Here is a 22,307-nt window from a genome sequence, read left to right as displayed (position 1 = left end):
TAATTGATGCGGTAGAGGTGCTATTTGACAACCGTAGCGACGTAATTAGCAACAATCGCAAGCTATTCATTTTTCATTCATGATACGTAGAATACCCTTTAAGTAAAAAAAAAAACTCGAACGTATTCCAACTATTCATCATCATGAGTACTGAAAACTACAAACACAGAAAATTGTTTCAAGTGACTGTTAACAACCAAAAGTTTGAGCGACTAACAGCGAATAGGCTACATGACAGTCAATGAAATTTAATCAAACGAATAGGCTGCTCCGAGCTGAGTAGGATTGAGGATGATACCGATAAGGTGTGTAAAATTAAAATAAATGCAAAAGGAAAGAACCTCCTAGTAACTACGAATTACAACATTTTTATTCGCATTTACATTTTCACTTGCTCGGAAACTGTTAGATTGCATTTGATGAACATTAGGGTGCAAAAATTTCTGGCCCTAGTAAATTTGGCCAAAATTGGAGGTAAGATTGGGATAACATCTCTACAAATGCGTGATCAAGTTTGATGAAGCCTTGGTTGGAAACTTGGATTTCTTTTTGCAATTGTTGCAGCAAGCGTCGGTACTGGTCAAAGATTTGAAATATATTCTGACCGTGGTGTAGGAAATGGTTCAGCACAGGTTTCAGAACAGTTTATTTGCTGTTCATCCAGTTTTGAAATATTAAGATTTAGTTTAGTCCACTGGTTCTCTAACTTTTTTAGACACGCCCCGGCCCATTTATGACAGTGAAATATTTCGTGCCCCTTTATCGTCATATCACACATGGAAACCAGAATGTTCGCAATCCTTACAGATAGTTTGATGGTATGGAACGTTATGACTGTTGATGAGAGAATTATCCAATATGAAATTCGGACTATACACAGGTCAATAACTATGAAATGGAGGTGAATCGCGCCAAGCGCGGAAAAGATTTCAGTTTACCGGAGCTTCACGCCCCCTTCAGATGCTTTCACGCCGCTCAAGGGGGGCACGCTCCCCAGTTTGAGAACCACTGGTTTAGCTTATATTGTTATCAAAAAGTTTTTCGTTGCTACTGAAGTATGGGATACAGTTTTGCATGGCTGAATTATCAAGTTATAACGCGGCACGCATATAACACCGATGTAAATAGGCTTATTATTACAGGTGGTGACTGTGTATACTAAGGCCTTGCGGCCCGTCGTCGTCATCCTGGTCCGTACTGGATTTTCACTGGTGTGACGAATAAATGATTGATTATTTTATGTTGTGACTGTCAGGTTTCCTTGACAATGTAATTAAAATTGTAATTGAGCAAAATTTTTATCAAATTACAATTACAATTACAAATTACAATTGAACCAACTCTGGTGCCGAAACGACTTGGAGCAGTTAGTCCAGTGCTTTTCAACCATTTTGAGCTCCGTTCGCACATTTTTTAAAACTTTCATTCGCACGAGCCGGACGGACTTTATTACACGAAAAGAAAATGAAAAAACTATTAGTATTCGAAGAGCTTCTTGGAGGTACAGAGCTTCATTATTTTACAGTGTTTCGTATTATTGATTCAGCAAGTCGTCCTAAAATCACTGCAGTAGAAAAATCACAGATATCGGATTCCGTTGTTCTCGAGGTGTTCGTTGCTTTCTCCGGAGTTATCGTGCATTGATTTCCTTCGAAGCTTAAAGGTCAACTGCATCTTAAAAATGACTTTGCCTTATTTCGTACGTTATGTGGTTAGGAATATGAAAAAAATAATAAAAATTGAACTTACATGATAGTTTTCAAGTAATTTAAATTATAAATCGAAAAGCTGAAAAACGGATATGAAATCATTCAGCTATGAAATGACGTCATGTGAGTGACACGACAAAAGTCCTGGTATAGCTCAGTGTGGTAAACAGCAGAGATGAGCATGGATTAGGATTAGGTTTTGAAAAAACAGGATTTGTGAAATTTTGTCGGATTTGGATTGGATTAGGATTAGACATTTTTTTCTGAACGGATTAGGATTCGGATTGGATTTACCGATTTTCTGGGAGATTAATATGTCGTGGGGCGAATGGCGACAAACTTTATTCCGATCAGTTATTGATGTACTTATAGTACACTACACTATGGTTTACTCGGTGCAAATGAACATGAGATGTGCAGCCCTATGCTAAGTTATCTTAAATCAAGAGAATCGTTGGTTGTGAAAGTAAATTTTCCAATCCCTCGCTTGCATAAATTAGCATTTTTTCTGAATTTCAAGTTGGAATCGGATTAGGATTGGACATGGACTATAAAATGAAAAAGTTATGGATTAGGTTTTGGATTTGGATTTGAAGTTTCGGATTTGGATTGGATTAGGACATAGAAATTCCAAATCCGCTCATCTCTGGTAAACAGCAGAGATGAGCATGGATTAGGATTTGGTTTTGAAAAAACAGGATTTGTGAAATTTTGTCGGATTTGGATTGGATTTGGATTAGACATTTTTTTTGGAACGGATTAGGATTTGGATTGGATTTACCTATTTTCTGGGAGATTGAAATGTCGTGTGGCGAATGGCGACAAACTTTATTCAGATCAGTTATTAATGTACTTATGGTTACTAAGTTATCTTGAATCAAATGAATCGTTGGTTGTGAAAGAAAATTTTGGAATTCCTCCATTGCATAAATTAGTATTTTTTCTGAATTTTCAGTTGGAATCGGATTAGGATTGGACATGGACTTGAATATGAAAACGTTATGGATTAGGATTTGGATTTGGATTTGAAGGTTCGGATTTGGATTGGATTAGGACATAGAAATTTCAAATCCGCTCATCTCTGGTAAACAGATAGTTATTCGTGTTGGGATTGATTTTGATAGCGGATTTGATTGTGAATATGGAAGGTATGAAGAAGATGAGGCATGGAGGTACATCTTGTGTCGCGTATGGTTGCTCAAATACGCGATATTCGGTACCCAAAGTGTCTTTTCATCGCTGTCCAAACCCTATTGCTGGGAGGATTATGAAGACTGTGAAAGTGATATCCAATCCCTCTCAAGTGATGATAGCTTCCACCCAACAGAGTTAGATGGCGAGTCAGAGTGAGTACTTGAACAGTGTAATCATATTTGTACCAAGTCTTCCACCAAGATATTGATTTGCAGGCATTCAGATTCAGAGGAATGTCTGGAGAATAGCAAAGACCCACTTTGTGATTGTGGACAGAAATAAGCTGGTGAGCATTTTTCAACATTGTCCAATGTGTCAATCAGAGTCGGACGTGCAAGAGTCTGGTTTAGGTAGCACACTGAGAATCAAGCAAGACTGCACAAACTGCTCATACTCCAGATTTTGATTTACGGGTAGTGTAGATGCCGTTACACCCTTTAAAGATGAAATAGCCTACTTGACTGCATCAAAAAGAAACAAACTGCTCCATTCAGCATATATACATGATACAAATTGATACATATAGGCCTAAATTTAAGTTACAATGAATAGCATCTTTGATTCTGTTGTTTACCATTATGACAATCCATTTTTCAGATTCATTGTCATATGAAAGGATTTGCGATGTTCTCTACTCCACGCGAATGGAAAATGACATACGCCATCTATCGCCGAAAGAAAACACTGCTGGAAGTGAATCATTCAATGCCCTCCTCAATCATTTCTGCCCAAAGTTATATCACTACAACCATATTTCAGTCAAAAGGCCAGGTAGGTACCTTACAGTGTCTTGGCTATTCAAAACAACCTATATCAGATTTTGGCATAATTACTAGCCTCATCAGTTATGCATTTTTTGTAGGATGCAGTTGGCAATCCTGCATTTCAATGAAAATTGCTCGAAAACTTAGAAAATGTCGAAAGAAGGAGCACCGCGGTCAAATACCCGAAGTACAAAAATGAGGAATGTATGGCCCACAAGATACTTGAAAATTCAACATTTGGTAACTGCCGTTGATCTGAATGCATTATAAGATTGCATCATATTGTTATGCCTGTTCTGGATTACTGCAATGAGCTTGTCAAAGAAGTTCAAGCACTCGTCAGAATTGGACCAGAAACTGTTGAGTTGAGCGATTGTGCTGAGAACGTTCCACCTCCTCTGACTAGCAGCATAATCAAAATTAGCAGAGAGGAAGCTATTGCCCGACATAAAACCCGATATGCTTTTCTGCCTGACACAGTAGTTATTTTGGTCGATTAGTTATATGCGTTTATTATTTGGAATACAACTGTACATTCACAATGTGGCGTTACTGAACTGGAATCCTTTGTAAGAATTTCACGTAAATTTTGTTCGGACAGCAGTAACAACGCATGCAGGCAGGATTTTCCGCTGGTTTTTGCCACAGAATCGCCATACCCAGCGAACACAATTTCTGTAGGCAGTATGTTTCAACTTGCTGAAAAGTGAAAACAAGTGTATTAGTGCGAGAAAAGTATTTGGCAACCGAATCAGAGACTCATCCCATTCATGCATCGAAATCGATGTTATTATTCTGCAGCCATATTCCTGTTGATATCCATAGTAGGACGTCTCCAACACGTCAACGTCCAGACACACTGAATTGAATCCTGGCAGTTCTGTGATACACTTTAATTCTGTCAGTAACTCTCGGAACCTCCTTACAACACAAACTTATCAAGATATCAGATATCAAGATACATGACTGAAACGAGCTATTACACTACAGACTATATATACAACTGTATTTCATGTAGTCTCGACGAGCGGCTTGCGCTGAGCAAGCTAGGCTAATCATGACCCATCATATGAAGCTGCAAGGGGTTCCACTGACGTGGGATCGAGCGCATCAACACCTGAACCAATCCGGTATTTAAACTGTAATTTTGTAAGTACGTGCAAAAATGATACTTACATTCGAGTACATACGAGTACTCGGACTCAGTCTCAATATCACTTGGCAAATCCGTTACAATGGAAACCCCGGCCATAACTGACTAGAATAAAAACTGCGAGAACACAAACAGCCGCTGTGACCGGTGTTGATAATATGTGTCACTCACTTGACGTCACAATGCACATTCTGCTTTTTCTGTAAACATGCCAATATTGGAACTTTCAATCAATATTACGGCACTTTCCGATTGAGTTGAAACACGGAAAGTCGGTAATTTCGTTATGAAAAAAAAATCTGAACATGATTCCGCAAAGTTGTCATGAAGATGTAGTTGACCTTTAAAGGGCGAACCCAATAACAATATTTACTCGCAACAATATCACTTTTTCACTAACTCGTGATGTTACGTCATCGCGATGTGAATGTGTTCGCATTTAGAATGCACATAAGAATGAGATTGCACTTGAATTGTAGCATCAATGTTGCGACTAGCACCTTTGGCTCATTTTCTGACATTCGTAAAGATGCTTCACCGTACTAAGGTATGTTGGACGATTGGGGGCGTTAAAAACAGGGATGAATTGCTATCAGGGCCGTAACATCACTTCATCAGCCCCCCCCCCTAAAAAAAAACGTTGTTCTTGGGCCCCCCATATGATGACAAACCGAACTTCTGGGGCTCTTCGCCCCCCAGACCCCCCTTAGGCTATGCGCTCTTTACCGATACCTATCTACATTGGGGGGCGTTTATTGGGCCTACTTTTCTCGTCTACATGCGCGAAGCGCGAAAAATTTAGATAATTCATGATTGATCGCTCAATATGGTCGGGGACTGGATATATATCGCTATCAATTTACAATTCAATCAGATTTACAGGTAGAGTTAAATGAGGTGTGTTTGAAAAGGTAGGATCCCTCAATAATAAATAAGCATCTTCAGGCGTATACCAGCTCAGGAATGAAACAGCAATTCGTCAGATTTACCGGTAGAGCTGAGTGAGGTGTCTTGGAAACTGTAGGGTCGGTTGGTATGACTCCGTAACATGATGTTATTTCGTGACCTGTCTGCTATATCAAAAAATATAGAATGACCCAAATGTAGGCAACTAAACTAATATAGACGCACCATATTTCATATTGGCGTTTCTTCACTGGCGTATAATTTTTCTCTGCGGGTTGGTATTTTTATCTTGTGAAGTTCAGATTGCCACGACAGGAACATTCAGCGACAAAGTCCATCAATCAGATATCTTTATAATATATATATACCGGTATAGGCCTACTCGTCTTGGCTCACCGGTACTTTCGTAATGTCAAGCATATATCAGTGGCATTGGCGGGCTAGCGGTCATGTTCTCTGTTATTTATCTTGTATTGTGAACATATAGTAATCAAATTATCAAATATATCCTCATTTCGTTCTTCCAACTTTAAGTTATGAACTTGAAGTTGAATCATTCTTTTTCTGGGCTTTTTGGATACCATACATCGCACTGCGTCAATCCCGCACAGCCTTCACCGTGTAACCCAAGATAAATTACGCATCTGGTACACGAGAATGTTGAATTAGGAAGTTGAACGATTAGAAAAGATTCCAACAGCACCGTCGCAATGAGAAGGCGTGCTTATTTTCTACTGCGACTGAGCCCGCAACTCGCGACAAAGTTGAAACGAGAAACGAGAGAGTGGATCAAGAGAAAAAGAGCCAGACAGCATTGTTGCGTCCCAATGCCAATCTCCATAACAATGAAAAATTCGAGGGCCACCAGCGGAATAAAATTTATATTTTCAAAATCAGTGCAGAGTCAGCTTTCGATTGATATCCGTTTTACCAAATTAAATGCTCGGCAAGCCGGCCAAAAATTACCGTCAAATTGCCTGTAGCCAAATAGAAATTGTGACGTGATACAATTTCACTGAGGCGTGAGATTTGCCTGGGTCGACACCATATAGCAGAGATGAGCATGGATTAGGATTAGGTTTTGAAAAAACAGGATTTGTGAAATTTTCTCGGATTTGGATTGGATTTGGATTAGACATTTTTTTCAGAACGGATCAGGATTTGGATTGGATTGACCTATTTTCTGGGAGATTGAAATGTCGTGTGGCGAATGGCAACAAACTTTATTCAGATCAGTTATTAATGTTAATAAGGTCACTAAGTTATCTTGAATCAAGTGAATCGTTGGTTGTGAAATAAAATTTTCGAATCCCTCCATTGCATGAATTGGTATTTTTTCTGAATTTCCTGTTGGAATCGGATTAGGATTGGACATGGACTTGAATATGTAAAAGTTATGGATTAGGATTTGGATTTGGATTTGAAGGTTCGGATTTGGATTGGATTAGGACATAGAAATTTCAAATCCGCTCATCTCTGCCATATAGGACACTATTACTACGTTTCCATGCACGGCCGATGGGCCCATTTTCGAGAGACTCGGCCGACGAACGAGAGAATTTTGTTGCGCATGCACACCCACGTCGGCCGACTCGTCGACCATCAGTGAATCCGTCGGCTTAGCCCTTCGGCCATGCTTGCGCTGTGTCTTGGATTAGCGAATTGGTATTCGCTACTTACAATACACTTTTCGTATCAAATTAACCATGACTGCACTCCGGACGGATCTTGGACGCATTGAGAAACCCGGAATTTAATTATGATTGCAACGGAATTTAGTAGTACCGGTACTGCTACGAATTACCCGTAGGCTACCCTACCGAAATCTTCGCGATCTTATCACATAAGCTGCTGCCACAATTCGAGGATTTGTGTTCTGGTGGATACAATACAAACTATACCTATTGACCACAAACTAGGTGAACTTATTCACATTCCCCTGGTAAGCAAATCATCAACAGGACACTGGAAGTTCATGTCTGAATCATGACGACGAAACAGTAGTACCGGTAGACTACTGGACAAGTTACTATTCTGCGCTCGAAATTATTGGACCACGATATCCCATATCTATATCTCCCACATACTAAGATATGCCAGCATTTTTCATCTTTTTAACGTCTTATTTTATCTTCTGTTAGTTTTAAGCAATTGGTTCATCATGACCATTTTACATATTGGATTGATTTAGGCCTACGTGTATAAGGTCAAAGCGTGTTGTTTGATTGAATGACCGCTACAAGTCATCTCGGCTCATTCCTACTGAGTCATTTTATCGCAATCTTGTGATTATTATGAAATTAGGCCAAAAACGTCATCGTGAACGCTTCGCCAAGTTCGGCCAAGGGTCGATTCCTCAGATGTTGGTTAACGCCTGATCATTGATTAGCACCTATATTTGATCACGATTGTGCTCCACAGATCGTGATCACTGGTAATCATTGGTTAAAAGTTAATCAACGAAAGTTGTTGGATTAACTTGGTGATCAGTGATATTACACCATAATTTGCGGCGTTCAGTGGTAGGCCTACTGTTACGGGCTGTATTGGGTGGCATTGTAACAGGAGGTATACGGGAATTATATTGTTGTCATCTATCAGTTGCTATCCTGAAACCTGCATGGCGGTTTCGAGACTGTCTAATACCTTGCGTGCTCGCTCTTCGACATAAATATTTTGTGGCAGTAGCAAACGTTCCGAGAATTTTACATTTGCACTCTCATGGGTATTGGTAACAAAACAACAACAACAATCATTGGGTTATAACTTTCATCTGAACAAGTTACACACAATGTACAATGCGATGTAATGAACAGATAGGACGATGCCGAACGACACGGAATTGCGCATGCATATAGGGCTATTAATTATTGTAAAAATAAGGCGACTGATAGACCAAAGGCGATCGCAGCCTCGGAAAATTAGAAGGGATTCCTGCCTCCAATCGGCTAGGCTAGCGCAAAACAGATTTTACGCAAAAGTCGTTAAACTGAAACCAGGAAAGTATTATGAGTGTAATACAGTGCAAGCATGCAGTTTCTACAAGCCAACAACCAGAGTCAAAGAATTACAAATTCGTGTTCGGAATTACGGGACAGCGGAGACGTTTCCGTACTTAATAACATTCTGAAGTAAGCACCGCACAGCGCACAGGCTCACATTGCAAAATTCAGCAACTGCATAATGACGTAACAAACGGCCCAACGCCGTTTCCTAGGTGCCGGCGTCAAATGCGTCACTAATCATTGATTTACAGATTGACAGTGAATCAGCATCCGTGGAATGCATGATGTGATATGGTCTGATCGCTGATTACTTATTCAGTGATTACATGATAATTTGACCACGATCTGAGGAATCGACCCCAAGTCACGGTCGGATTACGCCTGGTCATGGAAACACGGCCGACATGTACAACGCATGCGTCATGGCCTTTCGGCCGACCGTCGGCCGAGCATGGAAACGAAGTATATATGATTTCGCCGAGTCGACGTCAGAGATGAGCATGGATTAGGATTTGAAAAAAACAGATTTGTGCAATTTTGTCGGATTTGGATAGGAGTGGGATTAGAGATTTTTTCTGAACGGATTAGGATTTGGATTGGATTTACCGATTTTCGGGGAGATTGATATGTCATGTGGCGAACGGCGACCAACTTTATTCAGATAAGTTATTGATATACTTATGGTACACTACACTATGGTACAGTCGGTGCCAATGAACATGATAGGTGCAGCACTATGCTAAGTTATCTCAAATCAAGAGAATTTTTGGTTGCGAACGAGACATTTCCAATTCTGCCCTTAGTAGTTTTTCTGATTTTCAAGTTACAATCGGATTAGGATTGGACCCGGACTTGAATATACAAAAGTTATGGATTAAGTTTTGGATTAGGATTTGAAGCTTTGGATTAGATTTGAACATAGAAATTCCAAATCCGTTCATCTCCGGTTGACGTATTGTAATGTCACGGTTCACCGAGCGGCATGTAATGAACATGGAGGAGTCGCATAGTTGAGGACTATGTTTCGAGTTTTATGCAACGAAAATTCAGCTAAGAACTTTGAGTTTGTGTCGCAGTAGTACCCGAAGCTAGCAATAATTAGTTAACATCGCCAGATTAACTCGACTTTTCCAGTAAACTATCGTTTATTGAATACACTTGCAAAATACGACTTCATTCACATTGACAACTATAGATTACATCGTTTTATCATTGATCATTCGGTACGATATCATGGGTTGCAAGCTTGCATCGAATTTTGAAGCCCAATCGACGGAACAGCTAACTGTAAAAATGCTCTAGTCCAATGATTATTTATTATCCAGAAAACTTAATTTATAAGCAGTATATTTTGATTACCAGTGAACTCGACACTTGTTGAATTCGGCCGCACAAACTCAACACTTGATGAACTCGGCACTTGGTGAATTCGGCCGTGGTAGATCTTGTAGCGATATACCGGTCACCATGATTGGTTACTGGAATGTTTGCCGGTGAACTTGGCACTTTGAGTGGTTGTCAATGTAGTACGGGGGTCAGGGCATGCGTGGATCACAGATTGCGTAACCGCGGGAAACGACGCGACTCTCTTCACTTGGTGAACTCGGCCCTTGGAGGAATTGGCACTAGAAATGCATTTATTATGAATGAACAGTACCAAAAAGGAAATTTGAACGTGTCGTGGCTCGCGCCTCGCGGTAGATCTCGTAATCTTGGAATCCTTAAACCCTGTTATCGAGACACCCTAACCCCAGAGTGAAATCGTCTCTCCAATGGCAAAAAATCATTTATTTTGACGTGATCATGCGAAACATTTGTTGATGAGGAACACTGGCTTGTCGTGATCAATAAACGAAGAAGCGCCGCTTGATATTCCACAGCTCCGGTCTCACATACAACGCCAAGATCCATCTTCTCAAAACTTACACGACACACGCCCGTCACTCACGCCATCGATTCCAAGCAGACCGCGCGTGGTCGGTATATAGGCGCAGCGTTATTTCCCGCGGTTACGCAATCCGTGATGTAATCACGCCGTGACTGTGTGATCTACGGATGCCCTGAGCGCCTGATCTCCTTACAAGATTGATGAATCACTTGATATTACTAATATTAGTTTAATAATTCATATTAATAGCCGTTATTATACTTCATTACAAAATTTCCCGAGGGCCGAGTTCACCAAGTGCCGAGTTTGTGCGGCCGAATTCACCAAGTGCCGAGTTCACCGGCAACCTATATTTCACTTGAAAATATATGGTTTGATTTGCTATCAAATCGCAGCGAATGAATAATCTGTTGTTAATCATCTTGCTGGATAAGCCATATGCTTCATATTGTTGAGAGGTCGCAAGAACTGACCATTGTTAACTTCTCTAATAATAATTGTCCAAAATCTATGGTAGCTGACAAATTCAACAAGCTGAAAATTTGTAATTTAGCTAATTTTTTTTAACACACTATACCCATTTATTGACCAAGTAGCAAAGGTCGACTCGGCACTTGAAATACATGGATGAACTTTGTTGCTGCTGATCAAATAGAGTAGGCCGCAGGATGTTTTTCAAGTCGTTAATATCTTTTTTGATGTTACAAACGAAACTTCAGTGAATGTACTGCTCATGAAAAAAAATTTTAATGACAGCCTACCAGCAAAATTGATGTGTATAGGCCTAACTGTTGTCGCTAGGGCTGGGCAAAATCGAGGCACCTGAGTGATTCAATTCTGAATTACGTAATAGGCTTCGCGTCGAGTAATCGAGTATCACTCATTATGACGTCACAACAATGTACCATGGCGAAGTTCGAATATGTACCTTTCATGCCACCACAAAAAACATGATTAAATATACTTTTGGTATTTTTTCGACCATGCTGATTTAATTGCACTTCTTGACAATGTTGTGGGATGATCATGACTTGAAAAATGTGTTAATTCCAGCAACCTTTGTAGCATTGTACTATGTCTGGTATGCTGCGACACGGCCAATCAAGTTTTCAAGGCTTCCTCAGTGGAAAATAGTATCAAAACTATAATTCTCGTTAGTAAATTAACTTCCAGTTTCAAGAAGCGTATACTTTCAGTACTCGAAAAAATCACCTTTTACTACTCGATTCAAATCATTGAAATTAATACTCGATTCAGATTTGAGTACTAGAGTCACATTGCACAGCCCTAGTTATCGCAAATAGGCCAAGAAATTTGGTTGCACATTGCTTATTCTAAAATTATAAAACTTGAGGGTCGATATACCCTTTGCCCCTTTGACTTCACGTGATAAGTAAGAAACTAAATGCTCATTCATGCACCGTCATACCGATTAGAAGTATTTAACAGAGACCACTGTGACAATTTAACTTGCGTAAAATAACTGGTTGTCATTCTTGAATAAGCATGAAATGGCCCAAATTTCAAAATAATGGAATTTTACGGTGCCTTGTTGTCCTGTACGTGCTGAGGAAATGCAGTTCGTTCTACTGAGAATCAAACTGGGCTAACAGTTGCCAAAATATCAAGAGAAACACCCTACCCATCATATACCAGAAATGCCTTTTCAACTCTTGAATACTATTCATTGGCATAGCCCATTCTCAATTGGAATCAGCACCAATTTTAACGCCCTGGATCAGTCAATGACAATTAGCAGAGAAATATTCGAACACTGAGCTGCTGAGGAATGCAACTGATGTCTCTGTACTCTGTGGATGAGATTTTGGGAATGGCGACTTTGCAATCAGTTAAAAACTTCAGGAATCACTTGAGAAATATATTTACCTGTATTTTACCTGCTTATAAGTTCATTTCTTTTTCGTGGTCGTTGATTTCAGTGCGTGAAGTAATCTATTTGAAAATTATCTCACCATCCTTTTAACGTGGCTATTTCAATGAAGTTGACCAATTTCCATCTAATCCGTGTCATATCTTTCTTTCGTTTATTGGCGATGTCTTCATCCAAACTCCACCACAGGCCCTTGTCAAGATCACAACAAGTGGAAAAGACATCCCTGCCTCTTCAGGCATACTTGGAACACGATTTTTGGTCATGTCGGTGTGACGAAATTAGACACCGTAAATACTAGGCCTATTGTTTCAAAAATGACCAAAATTTCAATTTGACTGACCTCGGCTTTCACTGGTTGAAATGGAGTCAAATTTGGTGTGCAACGTTTTTTAGGTAACCTGACTATTAGACAACTAAGCCGATGAAATTTTTAAAAGTTTTTTTGAACACCCCTAATGCATAGCCATCGGTCACTAGGGGATTTTCAGGGTTCTACATAACAAATTATAAGATGAATATTATAGATTTGCATCTCAACTGGCGAAATATTTACGTCTTGTATATCTTGACAGTAAATTGTCAAGACTTGAATACTCCAATTAATTATGATAATCATATGTGAGAGTAATCTGGGTACCGAGAGTTTAAAAAACTTTAATTTTATTATGAAGAATTCGAACCATGACACAGTGACAATGACACCTTGTCTTTTCAACATCATTCATGTGTTGACATTATTTTCTATTTTCATTAACTAGTTGATGATACAGCCAATGGTTTACCATTCTGATATTTCTGTGATCTAACGATATTTGAAACCTCGCCATGCCGGAATATTTCCAGCGACCGGAGAATGCTCTAAAACGAGCGCAAGAGTTTCTTGATGTTGGTAAACTGAAACCGGCTTTGGATGTTCTCAGCGACGTACTGCGTAGCAAGAAGCATCGGACATGGCAGAAAATTCACGAGCAAATCATCAAGCAATACCTGGAACTATGTGTGGACTTACGAAAAAGCCAAGCGGCCAAAGAAGGTCTCTATCAGTACAAAATCATATGTCAACAAGTCAACATAAATTCGCTGGAAAACGCCGTGAAAGGATACCTGCAATTAGCCGAATTGAAGACGGAGCAGGCAAAAGACAAGTCCACCGAAACCGCACTGCAGATGGTGGAAGATTTGGATATGATCGATTCCCCTGAGGGCGTTCTTCTCAGTGCCGTGACTGGGGAGAAAACGCATGACCGTACCAACCGCCTTATGCTGACGCCATGGGTGAAATTTCTGTGGGAGAGTTACCGGCAATGTCTGGACCTGCTGCGCAATAACAACCGCGTCGAGAAGCTGTACCAGGATATCGCCATGAATGCTTTCGAATTCTGTCTGAAATACGACAGGCGGACCGAGTTTCGTAAACTCTGTGACAACCTTCGCAATCATGTAAAACTAAGCGAACAACGCCACCCGACTGCCGTGTCTGTCAATTTGTCCAACGCCGACAGCCAGCTGTTGCATCTCAACACTAGGATCGCGCAACTCGACAGCGCTATCAAAATCGAGCTGTGGCAAGAAGCTTTCAAAGCCGTGGAAGATATTCATTACTTGATGTCTCTCTCGAAGAAGCCGCCTAAGCCCCAGGTTTTGGTGAATTTTCATGGGAAATTGTGTCTCGTCTTTTGGAAAGCTGGGAATATGTTGTTTCACGCGACCAGCCGCCATCATTTGTTCAGGCTGACTAAGGAGATGAAGAAAAACCCGACAAAAGACGACCTTTCGAGAATGGCATCCTTAGTGATGGTTTCGACTCTTGCGATTCCGATCACCGAACAAAAGCACGGCATCGGGAAAATGCTCGACATGGAAAACGCGCTGATCGACAAGCATTTGAAGTTAGCGAAGCTACTTTCTCTGAGTCGCCCGCCAACTCGCGCTAGCCTAATCGAGGATTTGAGACGGCACAACATATTGCAGTTCATCCCCAAGCAGCTGAGAGACCTGTTTCAGTGGCTCGAAGTCGACTTCCATCCTCTCCGACTGAGTTCGCGGGTTGCTACCGCGTTTCAGTGGATTCGAGAGCAAACGCGAGAACCGGAACTGGCGCAGTACATTCCGGTGTTGGAAGGTAACGTCATTTCTCGTGTCTTACAGCAAGTCGCTCAAGTCTACCAGACTATCGAGTTCACTCATCTTCTCAAGCTTCTGCCGTTTTGTAGCGCGTTTCAACTGGAGCGCGCTATCATCGACGCGTCGCGTAACGGGCAGATACAGCTTCGCATTGACCACGCGCACGGCGCTTTGAGATTCGGCACCGATTTGAACGCGTCGCCTTTGTACGTGGAAGACGAATTTTTCGAGCCTCAGAGACTGCAACCGCTCCCGAGCGAGAAGATATCGCAGCAGTTTAACGAGATGGCGCAGGCTCTGCATTCCGCTCACATGAAGCTGCAGCCCAAGTCGGAGTTGGACAGGATCGCGCAGCGCAAGAACGAAATTCTCAGCTTCTACCACAAGACTTGGAGAAAGGATCAGCAGAACATACTCCAACGACGACAAGTCATCGAAATGCGCAAGGAGCAGCTTGAAGAACTGAGTAGGGAGAAAGAAAAGCAGGAACTGCTTGCAGTAAGAGAACAGGAGGAAGCCGTTAAAGCCGCGGAGCTGGAACGCCTGAATAAAGAAATGAAGGAGCGCGAAGAGATGCGTCGTCGCGAAGAGCAAGAGGACGAACAACGTCGTGTCGCGAAAGATCAAATGGAAATGATCAAAAAGAGCGAGCTCGGCGCGAAAATGTTGAAGGACATCGATGTAGAGACCTTCACCAAGATCAACCCTGACGAATTGATGAAACGTCAAATGGAGACGATGGAGAAAGAGAAAAAGGACATGCAGGATCGATTGAAGGCGCAGGAGAAGAAGTTGGATTACTTTGAACGTGCCAAGCGCTTGGAGGAGCTGCCTTTGTTGCGAGCCAAGTATGAAGAGAGGCGGGAGAAAAATATCCAACTCTGGGACGCGATGGAACAAGAGCGTATCGAGCGAGCAAAATCTGAGCGTGCGAACGCGAATCAAACCAAGACTAGACTTGGACGTATGAAAGACGATAAAAACGTGTTTCTGGAAAACGTGCGCGAATTGAGACGTGCTGCTTTTGAGAAGAAATACGCGGAATTCGAAGCCATGCTCACTCAAACTCGAGAGGCCAGGCTGGCCGAACGGAAAATGGAACGTAAGGAGCAGCGGCGTCAGAAATGGTTGAAGGAAAAGGCCGAATACGAGCAGCGCCTAATCGACGAGCAGGTGAAAAAGGAGAGAGAAGACAAAGAACGGATGGAACGCGAAAAGAGAGAGGAGGAAGAACGTGCATACGCAGAAAAAATGCGTCTTCTCAAAGAACAAGAGGAGAGACAGCTCGCGAAGCAGAGAGAAATCGAAGAAAAGTTAGCGGCTCAACAGCAAGCTACCCGAGATGGATGGCGGGACAGTCCGCCCATGCGTCGCGACGATAGGGGCCCGTGGGCTGGTCCGAGGAGGAGAGACGATGATCCGAGAGGGCCGCCCGCGGACGCGTGGCGAAGAGACGACCCGCCACCGCAACGTCGTCCGCCATCGCCTGAAAATCGCGCTTGGCGACCTTCTCGTAGACCGGATACTATCGATGGTCCTAGAGTCGGTTGGGACGATAGGCGAGGACCAGTTAGACGACTTGAAGAATCTGACGACCAGGGTGATTGGAGACGCCGTAGATCACCATCGCCTAGAGGTCGGCCCGATCGATATCCGCGTTCTCCCGATAGGAATCGGCCCCCCTCTCCGAGGCGCATGTCACCGCCTGGGCGAGGATCTCCCAGACGAGGATCACCTATGGGCAGGCCCGGACTCGCTCCGAGCAGGGACAGCCCGCCACTGGGCCGAAGGAGATCGCCCATGGGTCGAAGAAGCCCGCCGAGAAGTGAGTGGAGACGTGGACCCGCGGATAGATCACCAGTCCGAAGAGAGTTTAACAGGTCCCCGCCACGTAGGGGTGTTGATAGGTCCCCTCCACGGCGTATGGATAGGTCACCACCACGCCGAGGTATGGATAGATCACCGCCACGCCGGGGTATGGATAGATCTCCGCCACGTCGAGGTATGGATAGGTCACCACCACGCCGAGGTATGGATAGATCACCGCCACGCCGGGGTATGGATAGATCTCCGCCACGTCGAGGTATGGATAGGTCCCCGCCGCCACGCGGGCCTAGAGCCATGCCTCCTGATGATGGACCTTGGAAACGAGACGGTCCTCCGAGGCGACAAGATGAAGATTGGCGCCGGGGAGACTTTCAAGGCCCTGCCAGAGATGACTTTCCGAGGCGAAAATTCGACGACAGGCGCCCAGCAGATGACAAATGGCGTGCACCACGACGCGGCGACGAGCGATCTCCTTCCAGGGATGATAAGGGTCGCCTGGCCACAGACGAAGACGGCTGGACCAAAGTCAGCAAATGAGATTTGTAAAATCGCCACCTTGTGCTTTTGTGTCGATGCGGTGAGATGTGGAGAGTGTTTGGATTTGTTTTGTCCGCGATAACAGTTGTGTTTGTTTTGCTGCCGGAATAAAATTTGCGGAATGGGGACTGCATTGTTTGATTTTTTGTCGCCAGAGTTGTTGTATTGCTTTTGAAACTGAGTTGGCTGCAGCGTAATTAGTTGACTCAGAGACTTCCATGTGCCAATATAAATGACTAGCAAAGATTTGCGGGGCTGCTGTGTTTGATTTTTTTCGTATGCAGTGCTTGAGGCTGAAATTGTTGGTTGTTATGCTGCTTTCTAGATTATGTTCGTAGCAGCAAAATTTGTTAAGTCGAAGACTTTCATGTGCTGTATGTCAACTTCGAGTAATGCTAAAGTTTAATGCCGCCAGTCAACTATTCACAAGTTTTTATGATGGACCTTGTGTTGTCGGTCACTGTACGTCATAGCTGGCAACAAGTGAATGCTTGATAGGCTCCTGGCATGCCATTAACTTTATTATGGACGAAGAATTCGTGGCTAGTGTCAGCTTCGCGCATGCTGGCTGGTGGTGGTCAAAAGTTTCCAGTAAAAGTATCAGTGCAGTTTCTAGTCAATTTCAAGTAGAAGTACTGATTTCCAAAACATGTCAAAAAGATGTTACATATTTCTAGCAGTTATATCTATGATATGACTACGTTCGTAATCGCATGTTGTATCTTAGCGACATACACAAAATGAAAATTGACAAATGACTGCGGATTTGAAATATATGTTCAGTTACCGTGACACAGGCTATCTCGTCCAGCTGGTTATACAATTCCACTTGTGAAAATGATGTAAAATCATCCAAATCTTCTTTGGGAAAACCGTAGCTTTCCTAATTTGTCAAGTGAAATAACTACTTTGTTACTGCTGAAATTGGCGTAACATTCCCATTTCAAGACGATATTTTTGGTGTGGGCCTTTTTACGTGCGAGAATCTGTAGTATTTTTCCTGGAGAACGGCAGACAATTTCGTGCTTTTACATACGAGCTTGTTGGGTTAAGCTCAATATTGCGCCAGAAAAATTGAAACATAACGTTTTCTCGCTTTTTCCTGCAACTACCAAGGATATGTAAAACATCAAGCTCAAACGTATCAATTCTGCTTTCGTTTTAATTGCCGTGCCGGCAACATAATGTAATTTTGTAAATCTATCTAAAAAATATTATTTTGAAGCAGATTTATGCTATTTAAAAGTATTCTTGGCGCTGCGCGCGCACCGCCCTCGCAAAAAAATGCAATGAAAGATGATTATCATTTAGTGAAATAAGTCCAACTATATTCGCAATTATATGATAGCGGTATATTTCTAGTTTGGTAAGGCGCAACAGTAGCTTTCGATCAAGACCAGATTCAGTAATTTCTGCGCTCGGGAAGATAGCTTTTGGATTGCCAGAAATCCTACAGTCGCTTACCCAAAACAATTCTCAACTCCAGCCTCAGCGAAGCGGAACGAAGCTGCAAAATCGATCGTTGCCGTTCCGTGTTTAATTTCTATAGTACGGTGGTTCCGTGAATTTAAAAATATGGCTCGTTTCTTTTCGCACTGGCTTGGCGGTTACTTGCGTGTGGTTGGTTGGTAGTTATCAGAGATGAGCACGGATTAGGATTAGGTTTTGAAAAAACAGGATTTGTGAAATTTTTTCGGATTTGGATTGGATATTTTTTTCAGAACGGATTAGGATTTGGATTGGATTCACCTATTTTCTGGGAGATTGAAATGGCGTATGGCGACAAACTTTATTCAGTTTAGTTATTAATGTAATTATGGTTACCAAGTTATCTTGAATCGAGTGAATCGTTGGTTGTGAAAGAAAATTTTCGAATCCCTCCATTGCATAAATTAGTATTTTTTCTGAATTTCCAGTTGGAATCGGATTAGGATTGGACATGGACTTGAATATAAAAAAGTTATGGATTAGGATTTGGATTTGGATTTGAAGGTTCGGATTTGGATTGGATTAGGACATAGAAATTTCAAATCCGCTCATCTCTGGTAGTTATGTCGTTACAAACGTCATACTTATCCATAAAGATTCTGACCTTATCAAAAAAGTACTGATCCGCCTCCGGCCGTATCAGAAAAAGAACTGATCTGGCTCCGATCCAGTCCGGCCAAAATTGAAAAAATCCGGCCGGATATCCAATCCGGCTCCGGTCCATGCTCCGCACTAGTATGTATAGTTGTATACAGTCGACAGGCAAACCTTTGCTAGTGTGACTTGTTATTTACTTCGTTTCCATGCTCGGCCGACGGTCGGCCGAAAGGCCATGACGCATGCGTTGTACATGTCGGCCGTGTTTCCATGACCAGGCGTAATCCGACCGTGACTTGGCCGAACTAGGTGGGCGAAGCGATCGCAATGACGTTTTTGGCTTACTTTATGTAATAATTTCATATTAATCACAAGATTGCGATAAATGACTCGGTAGGAATGAGCCGAGATGACTTGTAGCGGTCATTCAGTCAAACAACACGCTTTGACCTTGAACACGTAGGCCTAAATCCATCCAACATGTAAAATGGTCATGATGAACCAATTGCTTAAAACTAACAGAAGATAAAATGAAATGGAAAAAAGATGAAAATTGGTGGCATATCTTAGTATGTGGGGGATATAGATATGGGATATCGTGGTCCGATAATTTCGAACGCGGAGTAGTAACTTGTCCAGTAGTCTACCGGTACTACTGTGTCGTCGTCAGTGGTGCCACTCCTAGGGTCAAGATCAAAAAGTACGTTTACCAACTAAACGCCGTTTAAAATGCAAAGTAAGGTTTAGCGATCGGTAAACGCAGATCAAAACTTACGGAGAGCCATAAATCTAGTTTTAATATGCTTCCCTAAGCAATAAATCTAAACTGCCTCGCGAGGTAGTTTAGCGTGGCGCATCGGCGGTTTAAGGGTTCGTTGTGAAGTTTGTCCGAATTCTGTGGAGCATTATGCACTCATTACGTTGTCCGGGCTCGGCGTGCGTATGCAATTCTATGGCAAAGGTGTTGTTTTTAAAGTAACATGTTGCTGATGGTAGCTTCTGGCGTCCCGTTTTATCTGTCTTCCAACATCGTTTTCGTCTTGATATTTTCAATTACCATACGGTACTGGTTTCAGATGGCTAGCAATTCGACAATAAATCAGAAAGACACCAAGAAGAAGACAAGAAGTTTGAATTTCACGGGGGCAGAGAAGGATATGGTTGCTGACCTTCTTATTTTGCACCCTTCTGCAATATCGAAAAAAACCGACAAAGTATCAGTCGCAGAAAAAGATAAAGAATGGAATATAATAACAGAGAAGTTAAATGGTGCAGGAGTCGGAGTGAAAAGAACAGGCCTTCAAGTTAAAAATTGTTTCAAAAACATGAAAACAAAAGCTCGCAGCGAGTATGCCATTTTAAAAAGAGAGCAAAGAAAGACTGGTGGTGGTGTGCCTGAAATTACTGATATAGGCCTAAGTCATATCAGCAAAAAAGTCATGAGTGAGTAGCCTATATTTTAGCGCATATCCCACAGCTGGAATCCGGGTACGTTTAGCGTAATATATTTGGTGTGTCAAGACAGTTCTTAGCATCACACCCGTGTGCTTTGAGTATAGTAGCTTATCTTTGGTGTGTCTTGTAAGTAGTAATCGAAGCAGGCGCCAGCAATTGAGATTATGAGGGTGACGCTATTCTGCAATAGCAGTGATGTATATCACAGCCTGGGAAAATGGATTTTTGCAACCTATTTTTTCCAAAACATCTCCGAACAGTCTACCAATAGGCTATTGGCAATTAGAGAGATCATCCTTGTAAGTTGAGAACTGTCATTGTGCTGAACAATCCCAGACTGTGTTATAAATGCACTATCAAGCTGTCTCCTCCATTATCTTATTGACGCTAATAGCTCATTAGCATATATTGATCCTGCTCCAATTTGCATACCTCTTACTTGCATATCGTAATGACACCTTTACTTCAGGCCTCGTCTCAAAAGAGATTCATGAAATAACTCATGACTGGGATAATGATGTAGTTGAAGAACCCACCACAGACGTCTTTGATGGAAGCAACTTTTTGTCTAGTACTGCTCTTGGTAACATATCTAATAATTTTGATCTTGCTTTTATGATTCATTATTCATCTCAACACACAGATTCTGCTCTCACAGAAGATGAAAGTGCAGGTGTAAAGACCATGGAAGGTACCACTAGCATTAAGGCATCGTATAGTATAGTAAAGTCTAGCAAAGGTCATAGGAACTTATTGGAGTCACCCGTTTAGCAGTCTGCAAAACTGTCATGCTTCAACTACATCTGATTTCATAGCAAATTTTTGATGAATATGTGTGTGATCAGTGAGGGGCAGTTTGATAATTTCTGACCTCTCCTTCATAGGCTGTTTTGAGGAGAACCCGTCATCCAACTTGCTTTTGAAGACTGTAGCGGAGCAACCACCTAATTCAGAATGTGAAATTGGTAAGAAGTTCAGTAATTGTGCTTGATCAACATTTCTCTAATACTTTGCCCTTCCGCAGTGTGTGTAGAAGTCATCCAGACTGAGAAAGTTGATAATGCAGGTAATGAGAGCCAGTGCCTATTCTCGAGCCTACATTAGTCTGGCGTATGTTGCAATGTGTGACCTTATCTATGAGCTGTATAGCATTATTATTAGTCTCAAGGGTGTTATCTAGAACTCTTGCTATCTCTGGTGCATGTTCCATTTTAGTGAGTTTGTGATACTCGCAAATTGAGTATCATCAATGTGCTGGCTGCTTGGTATGCTCAACTAATAGTACCACTATACACATTACACAGTTGAAGTCGGTGAAAAATAAGTTATTTGCCAGAGTTTCTTGTACAATAGGTCTGTGCTGCAACTGTCTAAAATTATTCAATATGCATGTATAAATATTTCAGCCAAGTCCATTGAAGATCTTAACATTGCACTGCTGAAAAGAAAGATTGCTATGCTGGAGGAAGAGAAAGTTTTGAGAGATAGGGAGAAGAAAAGAAAAGAGGAGCTGCATGGCATGGCGATGAAGCATTATCAGTTACAAATTTCCAAACTGTCGTAGGTTTATTATCAACTCGAGATAAGTGAGATCAGTGAATTTTGACATTGCCAAAAATAAAGTGGTCATTTTACTGTCAAGTTACGTGAAATAGTTTGCAATAATTTCATTTCTGCAAGCCTGGCCTGATAAGCTCGGTGGTATGGCGCTGTGATCTCTATCATCTTGAGTATCATCATCATTTTCCCCTGGATCAGGGCAAGGT

At 41.9% G+C, this 22,307-nt stretch overlaps 1 protein-coding gene and 2 long non-coding RNA genes across 4 annotated transcripts; all 3 read left to right on the top strand.

The window, feature by feature from the left end:
- Positions 1-1,644: 1,644 nt before the first annotated feature.
- LOC145449892 (uncharacterized) lies at positions 1,645-4,495 on the top strand. The gene is made up of 4 exons (XR_013918378.1): positions 1,645-3,055; positions 3,119-3,189; positions 3,501-3,674; positions 3,766-4,495. It is a non-coding gene; the product is annotated as an uncharacterized LOC145449892 (long non-coding RNA).
- An 8,483-nt stretch (positions 4,496-12,978) lies between these two features.
- On the top strand, positions 12,979-17,129 carry LOC145450652 (eukaryotic translation initiation factor 3 subunit A-like). Of its 2 annotated transcripts, XM_080329162.1 has the most exons (2): positions 12,979-16,649; positions 16,731-17,129. In XM_080329162.1, exons 1-2 carry the CDS (start codon positions 13,339-13,341, stop codon positions 16,999-17,001), a joined length of 3,582 nt encoding a protein of 1,193 aa, XP_080185288.1. In that variant the 5' UTR covers positions 12,979-13,338; the 3' UTR covers positions 17,002-17,129. The 2 variants fall into 2 exon arrangements, with proteins under 2 accessions (XP_080185288.1, XP_080185287.1); XM_080329161.1 differs by having other exon boundaries at positions 12,980-17,129.
- Positions 17,130-19,769: 2,640 nt separating this feature from the next.
- LOC145450660 (uncharacterized) lies at positions 19,770-22,259 on the top strand. Its single transcript, XR_013918557.1, has 4 exons — positions 19,770-21,124; positions 21,185-21,232; positions 21,426-21,506; positions 21,566-22,259. It is a non-coding gene; the product is annotated as an uncharacterized LOC145450660 (long non-coding RNA).
- Positions 22,260-22,307: the final 48 nt, after the last annotated feature.

The sequence above is a fragment of the Botryllus schlosseri genome, chromosome 11, assembly GCF_051294905.1.
Source record: "Botryllus schlosseri isolate E-star chromosome 11, Bs_hap1, whole genome shotgun sequence".
Classification (NCBI taxonomy): Eukaryota; Metazoa; Chordata; class Ascidiacea; order Stolidobranchia; family Styelidae; genus Botryllus; species Botryllus schlosseri.
This window is presented reverse-complemented; position numbering and strand designations above follow the sequence as displayed.

Coding starts and splice junctions, on each gene's coding strand:
- LOC145450652 (XM_080329161.1), top strand. CDS start 13,339: ATGCCGGAATATTTCCAGCGACCGGAGAATGCTCTAAAACGAGCGCAA.